This window comes from Mastigoproctus giganteus, chromosome 8, assembly GCF_048544385.1.
Source record: "Mastigoproctus giganteus isolate SK-2022 chromosome 8, ASM4854438v1, whole genome shotgun sequence".
Classification (NCBI taxonomy): Eukaryota; Metazoa; Arthropoda; class Arachnida; order Uropygi; family Thelyphonidae; genus Mastigoproctus; species Mastigoproctus giganteus.
Genome location: NC_143582.1, coordinates 156,402,707 through 156,415,412, shown reverse-complemented (window position 1 = coordinate 156,415,412; position 12,706 = coordinate 156,402,707). Strand labels below are relative to the sequence as shown.

Here is a 12,706-nt window from a genome sequence, read left to right as displayed (position 1 = left end):
TTTGGTGTACACAAGGGAATGGTAATGTACTCTTTTTATTTTTCTGTTTTTTTTTTTTTTTTTTTTTTTTATATTAGATGAGTGTATGTTGAAATCTCTCTTTTGTTGTTTTGTTTTCATTATGAGTTTGTGGATATCCATTGTTTCTAAATATTTGAGAAATTTGATTTGTTTTTTTGAGTGCTTGATCTCTTCATAGCTGGAAAGCTCTAAGAACAAAACTTTTTTAAGGATGCCTATTTTTGTGTTCATGGGGGCAATTATTAGAGTTCAATTTATAACAGCACCCGTGTCTGTTGGTTTCCTGTATTTTTATTAGGAGAGAGTTAAAGAAACACCTAAGAGTTTCGGGAATGGTGTTCTACCATCTCTCTCTATTTCTATTTTAGTGTAGTAGTAGTTGTAGCAGCAAATGATTTTTTTTTGGCTGATGCTAGGTAAACTTGCTTATGCTAGATAAGCTTAGCTAGATAAGCAAGATAAGCAAGCTTATCTAGCATCAGTTAAAAAAAAAAAATTACACACTTCATCCATCTATACCCTCCAAGAATTTGTCTAGGTCTTTCTTGAATTTATTCAACCCATCTACTTTCACTTAGTATTGTGCCACAATCTGATTTCTCTGTAAACAGTACCTCAGCATTAATGCATGTTTGCAATAAGAAAATGACAATCTCAGATATCTACTTTGAGAGCTCAAAAGAAAATCAGAAAAAATAACTTCCAACGAATTCCATGAACTTTCTGTTTAACAAAGATGAAGAAATTCTTGGCTTTAAAAAAAATGAGCAACAATATATATTTGTATAAAAATATGTATGGACTAAACTGCAAATACAGTGGTATTAATTCATGTCTTTCTAACCTTGAGTACTTGCCTTTAACACTAGAACTGCACAATGGTCAATTTGACCATTTGCCTACTTTAAATTGTTTCAGTTTTGCAGCCCTTTTAACTACAGAAGTGTGAATCCGTGACATTTCCTAACTTTCCATTAACTAACAGCATGTACAACTGCAAATAATTTTGCACACATTTTTATTTAAAATTTTAGTTCTATACCTATAACCACCAAAGCAGTCAATTTGACTGTTTGTAAAATTTCAATAAAATTAGCTAATTTTTATAGTTAATCAAGTTTTTGCATTTATTTACCCTGTGACAAACATTTGTAATTCAAATCACCCTATGGTTTGTGCAAGTACATGCCCAGGTGCATATGTCTACATGTCTGTGCATGCCACTTCAGGCCTGAGCATGTGTAGGAGTCACTACTATATATTGCTGTGGCATGCCATTTTAATTTAGTCTGAGCAAAACTTTATACATGGTAAGGTATTTCAACAATTTTTACAGTGCTAGTTTTATTGCATTACTAAAATGTGGCAATCTCAAGAGAAGATTCAAAAATGTCTAGAGGAATTAGAAAAGCTTTCTGAAAATGAAATATCTGCACTCTGATGAATTATCAGGCCAAAGCAAATAAAAATGTCATAAGTTCAATAACACAGAAAGTAACACTGGGATTTCCCAACACAATTTAAGTCATCAAACGTTGAAGTTATGTTCCTACCACCACAGTTGTACTAGGTTAATACAACTTCTTTCATTCAGCCATTCGATCAAGGCATTATATCCACCTTTAAAACTCATTACATCAGAAAATCATTACAATGGATTTCGGAAAAAATGATTCCAAATCTATTGAAATAATGGAGGCATGGAAACATTTCTCAACAGTGGACTGTATCAGAATCATAGTTTTAACGCTGAAAGAAGTAAAACCATCAATGTTAATGCGTGTGGGAAAAACGTATGGCCAGAGTCAGTTCATTCAGGAAATACAGTCGAACTGGCAGAAAACGGAATCAGTGCGATGGTAGAACTTTGCTACATTGGTGGGGGGAAGGTTTTGATATGACTACTGAAGCCCTTGTGGGTAGCACAGTTGATAGAATCACCCTCCTCCCCACAACGGGTGGAAAAGACCCAAGTTTGAATCCCATTGATGATGGGAGGAAGTTTTATTGATCTTTTCCATGTGGCTGAGTTAGTTGGGCTCGAGCGAGGGTAGGATGGTTTTTTTTCCTCCCAGAAACTTCGGGTTTTCGTACAGCAAAACAGAAAATTGACCTCAGGACACATGCAATTTATAAACAATATACACAGAGTAACATGGCCTTAGTCACCGATGCTCCTAAAAAAATAAAAAAAAAGATATGATTACTGAAGACGTCCAAGAATTACTGGTAGAAAAAGTGGCTAGCAAAGCGGATTTGGTGGAAGTGGCATCGGAGGTAAAACCAAATCAATTTAGAGGATGATAGCAGAGATGAAAATTCTAAACGTCCAAATTTTATGCTAAAAAGCATACGGGAAGGGGAAAAAGTTAGCCGAGCAATTAGAATCTTATTTTCTGAATGCAAATTCTTGAATGATAGGAGCCCAAAGTTCAAAAGGGAGATCCAAAAATGCCTAGTTCCATACGATGAAATTCACAAAGATTTATCAAGCAAAAGCAAACAAACCCAGATTACTGATTTTTTAAAGAGAGCAGAAGATAATGAAATCTAGAATGGTGTATTTTTGTTAGCTTTTGGAATGTAACCCCTTTTTGTGCTTTTTCTTAGTCCCATATAACATGGTTTCGCACAACATGACATTTTATACGAACCTAACTACCATATTATACGAGGGTTCAAGGGTTACATGTATACAGATTCATAGAAAACAGTGGCTCAAACCAGTAACAACAGTGGGCCATGGCAAACTTCTCAAAAGGCATCAATGCCAAATTAGGCGATGCAAGACAAACAAAACTACAGGAACATGCCCTGTGTATAAAAAAGTATATATGCAGAAAGTGTACAGGAACTGTTGAAAAACTGTCATTTGTTTAAATTGTGCAAATTAATTTTTAAACTTCGGTTTATTTCCTAGACAAAAAAGTTGTGTTCAAATTTTGCTATCAGAAATGTTACTTTTATGTATATTGCCATATGCATAACACTATGTACTATTGCCAGTTACTTTATATCAATATTTATAATAAAATGTTGAAAACACAACTTAAGGGCAAATTTTCTGCACACTGGTTAAAATGAACAGCAACTTTGGTTTCAGGTATTTTTGCTAGCTGGCAGTTCTAGTGTCAATTCAAGATTAAGATTTTGTACTAAGTATATGGACTAATGTTATTAGTGGAGTCCCACAGGGTTCGGTGTTGGGTCCACTGTTGTTTTGTATATTTATCAATGATATTGATGAAGGTATATCAGGCTTAGTGTCAAAGTTCATTGTGGAAGTTGGTAGGTTAAATAAATTTAAGGAGGAACTGGACAAACATTTAGTGGGAATGGTTGTGTGAATTTTTTTTTTTTTTTTTTTTGGCTGATGCTATATAAGCTCATATGCTTGCTTTCTTGCATCACATGCCATGATTACTATTACTATATAAGTCAACCTCAAAATTTCAAATAATTTTTTTGTGCTTCAAATGTTAACATAAGCCAAAATATATGGTTCTGTGAAAAAATAAAACATAAAAATAAACGAACCTATAAATTTATAATAGATATTTCAGCAAGACCAGCTTGGCTAAAACATTTAAACTGAAATAAATTTTCAGATAAAAAAAATATATACCTGAAAATTAAAATAATCCAATACACTGTAAATATATTCTGCAAAAACAACTATGAAACATCGACATTCCCTTGAACCACATGGCTAGGAAATTTGGAACTGTAAAAAATAATCCTTAATCGAAGTTATATAATGTTACCACTATTCAATGTCGGCCTGCATAATTTAAGATTTCTACATAAAAGAAAACTGAAATGTCAAATATATAATAATTCTGATATTTAAAAAAATTAAATTAATTTTATTACTCTCTTCAGTATTGTTAATTGTTTATATTCATGAAATAACAATAATATGAAAACCTTTAAAAGCTTCCTAAAATTTTTCACTTACTTTAGTAACAATACTCTGTAAAAAAAACAATGCCACTTATTTCAGGTACAGTATTTCCAAAATTTCTAGATACTGCAGCATTCTATCAAAACAGGGTAAAACATAATGAGTTGCTCCTTCAGGTAACAGAAAATGTCTTGAACCAGTTTTCTGGGCAAAATTATTTAGATAATTGTGAAAGCTGTTTAATTCTTCTAATCCACGTGACCAATTGGTTAGAATGTCACTGACATATAATAGTTTTAGAGGGAAATTGGCAAACGTGCTTATGGATTTCTTGGGGCTGCTTTACAGTCAGTGAAGAAGTGGTACAGGAAATACCAAAAAATGTCTGAACATAATCTGTAATTCTTTAAGAAATTAAAGTTAGATTACGCTACATGCTGATTAAAGTGCTCACTATTTCACTAATTTCCATTAATTTGATTATTTCTGCTCATTCTTTTAAAAGTTTACATTGTGACATTTTATTATATTGCATGATTAAATGTAAAAAAACCAGTAAGCATATACAGTGCTCCCTATTTACAATAATACAAAATAACAGGCACAGGTAATGATGATGATGATGATGATACACTGATGACACAAACCCAGTAACTAGTTTTGTTTTGTGATTTGCAGACAGAGTAATAATTATTTTTACACTGGGTATGTATAATATTAATTTTCAATATTTACATTAACAAATTTTTAAAATTTTATTTAATAGAGGTCAGTGAGAAAATGTCTACAAAATGAGTGTATCTTTCTAGAACAAAAAAGAGAGGAATGAAGAAAAATGTAGATGAAGAAAAACAAAAGTGCCAGGGTAGTATGTCAAGTTGGTTATTTTCCACACAAGAAGATGAAGGACAATGATTATCCACATTATCAATGCTCTTTGACAAAGAGCAAAAGACTGAAGTATTTGATGATGATATGTCAAAAGAAAATAAAAAAGAACAATGTGAAAAAATAATAAAAGAAAATGAAGTACAAGAGAGTTTGGTTGGTTGTTTGGGTTTTAATGGTGCATCAGCAACTAGGGCTATAATGCACCAAAACCACATCCCATACAAGATAACAGTAAAAATTGTAGTGACGTAATTGCTTAGATCACTATGTCAATATATATAAAAACATAAATATGTACAAGGTAAACTAATATAAAGATATATTTAAATACAAGCAAAAAAGTTTACTGATTTTAAAAACCTAAAAACAGCTGACACGTTGTCGTTGTCAGATAAAATCTGACTGAGTGTATAAGGCTCAGTCAGATGGTTAAAAACGTTAAAATGCATAAAACATTGCTGTCTATATCATGGACATTCAGTTAAAATATTATGAACGGTTAAAAAGGCATCGTAATCCTCACACACAGGAAAGTCATCTGCTCTCAGCAAGAATGCATGCGTAAGATGACTATATCCTATGCGGAGGCGAGCTAGAACAACTTCCTCTCTATGGTTTCTGTGTGTGTGTGTGTGTTATGGAGGTTTAATGGCGCATAAGCTGCTGGGGCTATAGTGTGCCTTCTACGGTTTCTGCACGGACTCAACTACCAATGTTGGATGACAGGCTTTATCTGATATAACTTGTTAGTGACCTGCTCATGCCAAGATTGTTGCCAATGGCAGAGTAATGCAGAGTGTATTAGCTGTCTGTAGTCTGTATAAGGGACTAACAGGCTGCTGCTGTTGTTGTGGGGCTGCGGTGATCAGGCAGCGGTGTTAGCCGATTCATTACCCTTGATCCCAATGTGGCTTGGGATTCAGCAGAAATGGATGTCAAAGGAATGCTCAAAAAGAGAATGTAACCTTTGCTGGATACGGGTCAGGAATGGGTGAGGATTGTACCCAATCCCTGATAAAGCCTGTAGTATACTTAATGAGTCAGTATACACCATGCACCTTTGGTAATTGTGAGTTTCAATATGGCCCAAGGCTAACTCTATAGCATACAACTCAGCTATATATATATATATATATGCTGCATTCTAAGGGAATCTTTCCAGATATAGTACTATCTGGAAAGACAGCAGCAGATCTGACAGAAAACTCTGACTTCAAGCCATCAGTAAACACAGGCAAGTAATCAGAGTATTCGGCTCAGTGAGCAGTATAGAGTTGCTGGTAAATAGAAGATAGTGTGGTGGACTTACTCCAATTTTTGATGGAGAAATCACATGATGGAAGGCAAGCATGCCAGGGTGGAAGTCGTTGCTTTCGTGATTCAGCAACATTGTTTACTGTGATGTTCAGCTCTTGGACCCAGATAGAACAAGAGAGTAATTCAACAACTTTTAATTTCTATAACAAATGTCATTGAACATCATCAACAGGTATCAAATAATTTTTGTAATGGTGACTTGATAAAACATTCAGGAGATTAAGGTGCTCCGTAGCCAGGTGGGCAGGAGCAGCAGCGCGTAACACACGCTTCTTGATTAGACCGGGGTTCGAGCCAGTCATCACCAAATACGGAGGATGCGGAAAGGTCAGGGAATGACCACCGCATATCCCCGGAGAAACTAATTGCTAATGCTCCTAAAAACCAAATAACAAACAAACAAACAGAAGATTAAAGATATAATTAGTTGTGGTGATCCAGCCACATGGCCAAAAATAATTAATAATGATTTGAGAGTTAAGTTTGTAAATCTAGGTTCCAAACAGGTAATTGATGTAATTTTTCCATACAACTCAATTGATAATAGAAAATTTAACTAATTATAAAGTAACTTTAAAAAAACAGGGAAGTAATTAATCGCAGTTGGTTAATGTATTCATTAAGTACTGGCTCTGCATACTGCTTTTATTGTTTATTATTTCACAAATTAAATCCAAATAAATTTGTAAATGGTTAAAATAATTGGAGGAAACTTAGTGTTTTGCTTACAGATCATGCAGTAAGAAAAATTTTATAAATTGTTTTTGTCAATGGCAAGAATTATACTTAAGACTAAATGCAGGCCAAACGATAGATAAGTCAACACAACAATTATAATTATAACATCAAAGAAAAAAATAATCTGAAAATGTTATATGAAAGAATTGTTTCAGTAATATTACTTTTATGTAGTAGAAATTTGCCACTAAGAGGATCTAATTAGCATTAGTAGAGGCACATGATGCAAGAAAGCAAGCTTATACAGCATTACACAAAAAAAAAAAAAAAACTTCAATTTCACCCATTTACTCATTTCAAATGCTTGTCTAGTTCTGCCTTGAATTTATTTAAGCTATCAACTTCCACGACAGATGGAAGTTTGTTCCGGCAATCAACTACCCGCTGGCTAAAGGCAAATTTCCACACATCCATTTGACAACTGTCTTTCCTTAATTTCATTTTATACTCCCTCAGGTTTATAATCTCAGCAAGAGGAAGAATCCTATCAGCATTGTATAAGGCCTGCTCAATCCATTCAAGGCCTTATACACCTCAATCAAATCGCCTTGCAGGTGCCTAGTCTCCAGATGCTGCAATTTGCAGAACTTAAGCCTTTCTTCGTAAGAGCACCCCTTTGTTCCCCTCATCAGTCTTGTTGCCCTTCTCTATACTCATTCTAGCAACTTTACATCCTTCCTAAAATAAAGCTTCCAGGCCTGTATGCAGTACTCAAGGTATGGCCTCACCATTGAACAAGAGAATAATCACCTCCTTATCCCTGCTCACAAAATTCCTATATATCATGACAAAACCCCATGACCTGGCAGCCTGTCTGCACTGCTCAGAAAACTTCATATCTGACTGCACAATTACTCCCAGGTCTCTTTGATTCTCCACCACCCTGAGTGTATCACCATCCAGTTAGTATATTACTCTGGGGTTACTGCTACACATATGCAGTACTTTGCATTGGTCAATGTTAAACTTCAGTTGCCACTTCTCAACCAATCTACCCAGCTTTTCAAGATCCTGTTGCAGCAGCATACTGTCATTTCTGTTATTAACAACCCTGCCAACCTTTGTATCATCTGCAAACTTTGACATTAAGCTTGATATACCTTCATCAATATCATTGATAAATATAAAAAACAACACTGGGCCCAACACTAAACCCCAAGGGACACCACTAATAACACTAGTCCACAAAGAGCTGTGTCCATTGATTACCACTCTGTCTTCTCTCCACTCAACTATACTTTTATCCATTGTAGCAACTTGCCCTTAATGCCATACTGCTCCAATTTGTACAGTAGTCTTCCGTGTGCAACAGTATCAAAAGCTTTCCTGATGTCCAAATATATGATATCAAAATTACTTTCTGCATCCAGTTCCTTTGTGACCACATCATAGTATCCAATCAAATTGGTCAGACAAGCCTTCCCCCGTTAACAAACCCATGCTGTGTATTACTGTATTACTGCAGTCTTGTCTAGATGATCCTGCAATGCTTCTTTAACCAGTGTCTCCATTATTTTCCCTGGAACAGATGTCAAACTAACAGATTTGTAATTACTCGTGTCACCCTTTGATCCCCCCCCCCTTTGTAAATTAGAGATACATTTGCTCATTTCCAGTCCATGGGGACTTCCCCTGAGTCCAAGGATGCTCTCATAATTATGGCTAAGGGTTCATTTACTTCCTTTGCCACCTCCTTTAATATAACTGGTTAATGAAGACTGGTTAAAATGGAAATGGAAATTTTTGGGCTTGATACAATTATTATCAAAATATGATGTGTTTCTGTCAGAATATCTAAAATCCATTAAAAATAAAAACACAAGGATTAACTGTCACCTGTTGAACAGATCTCAAAATAAATTTTTAGGTGAAGAATTTTTAAAACAAATTTTAAATGGAGTAAAACAACTAAATACTATAGCATTCAAATGGATTCTACCCAGCTATTTCACAAAAGGAGCACATCTCAGTTATATTACATTGACAAAAATAAAAATGAATTCGAAATATGAGGCCATTCCATTGGATATTTTGAAGCAAATGATCACAATGGAGAAGGCTTAAAAAATTTGTTATTAAAAATATTAGGAAAATTTCATATTGACATAAAATATTGCAGCAGTCAGTGTTATGATAATGGCAGAAACATGAAAGGCCAATATGAAGGGTTCAAGCCAGAATTTCATGCATTGTTCCAAGCACTGTGTATATCCCATGCCATTCATTAAATCTTATTATTTTTGATGTGGATTCAAACAATTTAGAATGTAAAATATTTTTTTGGAATAATACAAATAATATATAATAATGTACACAATAGTTGCCTCCTTAAATATATTTGTTGGAATATTTTGTGTAAGCATTTAAACACTACTTTAAAACCTCTTAGTGATACAAGATGGGAAGCAAGAATTTAATCGGTGAAGACAATTAGATTTTAATTAAGAAAATTATTGGATGCCTTAGAACTTAACATTAGTCACTGATAATGCTGTTGCTTCAGAGGCCAGTAGTTTGCCGAAACAAATTCAAAAATTACCTTTCATTGTATTCATTATTGCATGGTATGATTTATTGAGTGAAGTGAGCAAAATAAGCAAATATATACAGTCCCCTGATTGGACTATAGATTGTGCAGAATTGTTAATAAAAGCCCAAAAAGAAAGATTAAATGAGAAAAGAGAAAAATTTAAAGAAATATTACTAGTTGCCAAGGATGTGGCTAGAAAATTACAGATGAATACAGATTTTCCTGAAAGTAGAAAAAGAAAAAAAGAACAATTTTATGATGAAAATTATGAAGATGAAATAATAACAGATTTAGACAAAAAAATTTTATTTTAACTTAACTGACATTGCTAAACAATTACATGACCATTTTGATAGATTACCACATGACAGAAAAAAAACAGAAATTGATTTTCTCATAAACATTAAAAAAGCATCAAAATCATATATGGGGGAAGAGCCTCAAAGATTTTTATGCAGACTAATCAAACAACATCTTGAATAGTATTTGTTCAGAAATTACATATTTAAAGGAGCTGATACAAAACAAAGATAATATTATGAATCCGAAAGACATTTTATTATTTATCACTGAAAATAATTTAGAAGAAATATTTCCTAATATATTTGTTGCTTTAAAAATTTTTTTGACTATCCCTGTAACAGTAGCACCAGCTGAGAGATATTTCAGTAAATTGAAGTTAATAAAAACATACTTATGGTCATCAATGCTTCAAGAACCTAAGGGGCTCACTTCTGGTGAGTATGGGCCTTGGCATACCCAGGGTCCTGAGCTGAATATCATCATTCTTCTCTTTCTTGGTGATTCCTTTCTACTTTTCTCTCTCTCTCTCAGGGTAACTCGGGAATTTTTTTTTTTTTTGGGCTGGTGTAGCATATGTCTCAGGATTCCTTGCACCATATAGCTAATAATAATAATAAGAAAGATGAAATGTTTGTGCAATATTATCAACTGAATGGTAAATAGTTTGTGAATGTTCTTTTAAGGATAATTAATAACTGGGTGGAAAAGACTTCTAAAAAAAATACATAAAATATATTTGTGTGAATTCCCTCTGTATCAAATTGATAACATTTAATATGTCTGTTAAAGGTGATTATTTTGTTATGACTATTTAATTATAGGTGGTTATTGTGACTATTTAATAATACTGTAATAATCAATATATTGTAATACAGAAAACATTTCTGTAAATTCCCTTTTTGAGTTGATGAAAACATTTAATGTCTATAATAGGTGATTGTTTTGACTATTTTACCAAAACATAACAATATTGTAATAATTAATACTTAATAAATATATAGTCCATTTAATAGTTTTTGTCTCAACATAAATACACAAGGCCCCTTAACCCCTTTTGCATCCGGGCATCCAAGTACCTTTGCACGGTCCTCAATAGAGAAATGTGTATTGCATGTTTTGTTAAAATATGTCAGTACAATTTAAAAACTTATAAAGCTATTGCTAATTTTCATTTTTATACTGTGATTAGTCTATCAAAATTCGGCAATTAGCATTAGTTTTAAAAATTAGTCTTATTGTGGCTCGTGTATCACATGTTTTACATTTCAGTATTGGGTATTGCCAACTAATTATTATTATTATTAGCTATATGGTGCAAGGAAGCATGTGGCTTATGCTGCACCAGCCAAAAAAAAAAAAAAAAAAAAAAATTCCCCAATTACCCTAGGAGAGATTCATAAGTAGAAGGAAATCACCAAGAAAGAGAATAATGATGATATCCAGCTCAGGACCCTGGGTGTGCCAAGCTCATACTCACCAGATGTGAGCCCCTGGGGTTAAATGCCAGCTGCCAGCGTTATACTATAAAACTGGCTGATGCTATTCTGATTTATGGATGATAAATATAGGCTTGGAAAGGGGATTTTTGAAATGCAGTGTTTCCAAATAACTGCTGCATCATACTAAAGAAAACAATTTCACATTAAAATTTGTATATCGACCATGTAATGTTTAATTGCACTAGGATCGCCAATCAACACATAACTAAATTCAATTTCTTTATTAATTATATATTTTTTTATTCAAAAATCAAAGATTTTGGAAGACGACATGAAGCGTTTCTGAAACAACTTGTTTTGAACAGAAACTGGAATATCAAGCATTCCTAACGTACCGTGTCCCTTGGTGATAGTCACCATGGTCATTACTATGTATAGTCATTATTCTAACTCCAGGTTTAAAAATCAGTCGTCCACTCTGTAAATAGCGCAAAGTTCTTCTAATTGGTGCAGGACCTCTCATGAAAGGCATGACTACGGCTGCGTTCACACTAGCGGCAGAATTTATTGTACTATAAACTAATGAAACTTTTTCTGTTCTAACACCCGAAATGAAAGATCGCTGGAAATCCTTCAGTATAGCGTCACGGTCACCGTCAGCTCCAATCTTTCGTCAATCGTATTCTGATGGCACAGTTCCGACTTGTCACCGAACCTGTAATTCTGACGGAGCATGCGCGGCGATCGCTGATTTAAAAATACTGTAATGAAAAATAAGATTCATATACAGTTCATATATGAAAACAGATTCGGTCGAGATTCAGTATCGGGTACAGCCAATGAGAACGAAGTGAAAGAAGGCAGCCGGCTCTACCCAGTGGGCGGAGTCAATGACGTCAGACGATCACAACTGACACGCAGTGCGTGTCACCTTGTGCCGCGCCGTGTTAGTTGTGTGTGTAGCTTGTGCCGCACGTGTTAGTGTTTTGATGTCACGTGGTTGCGGTATAATAATCGGTCTTAATTTCATTCGTAAATTAAAGGTAAAGTTAAAAAATCCGGGGGTGTGGGGGTACAGCCAATGAGCCCCCACATAGACGGAGGTCTGGGGGCAGAGCCCCCAGAAAAAAAAAATTAAATTAATTTTTTTTTCTGAAAAATAAAGTAATTTCGAAATGTCGACTGAGGAAAGTGACGTGCCACTTTCCTCCTCTTCTGAGCCTTCTCATTGGCTGATTAGTAATTCCTAATTACATTCTTAATTACATTCGTAGTTTAAAAAAATCACTTATCGGAATTTCAATGTGCAATAAAAAATAAAAGTAGCGTGAGAGCGACCCGAAAATCCGCTGAAACGGGGGTCTGGGGGCAGAGCCCCCAGAAAAAAAAATTAAATTAATTTTTAAATGTCGACTGATGAAAGTGACATGGCCACTTTCCTCCTCTTCTGAGCCTTCTCATTACTGTGTTTTTTTTTGCAATTCCCGGTCGAATTTTACGTTGTGCTGTATACCTGCGGTCGAGAAAAAGGTTAGTTTTTTAAATTGTTCAGTTTATTTGCCT

At 34.2% G+C, this 12,706-nt stretch overlaps 1 protein-coding gene across 1 annotated transcript in view; it reads right to left on the bottom strand.

Annotated features, from left to right (window-relative positions):
* mRpS25 (mitochondrial ribosomal protein S25) overlaps positions 1-11,840 on the bottom strand; it is a 49,535-nt gene extending 37,695 nt beyond the window's left edge. Inside the window, exon 1 of the mRNA XM_090379840.1 lies at positions 11,539-11,840. Within this exon, the coding sequence (XP_090235966.1) occupies positions 11,539-11,675 (137 nt within the window). The 5' untranslated portion in view covers positions 11,676-11,840. The remainder of the gene's footprint in view (positions 1-11,538) is intronic.
* Between the last annotated feature and the right edge of the window lie 866 nt (positions 11,841-12,706).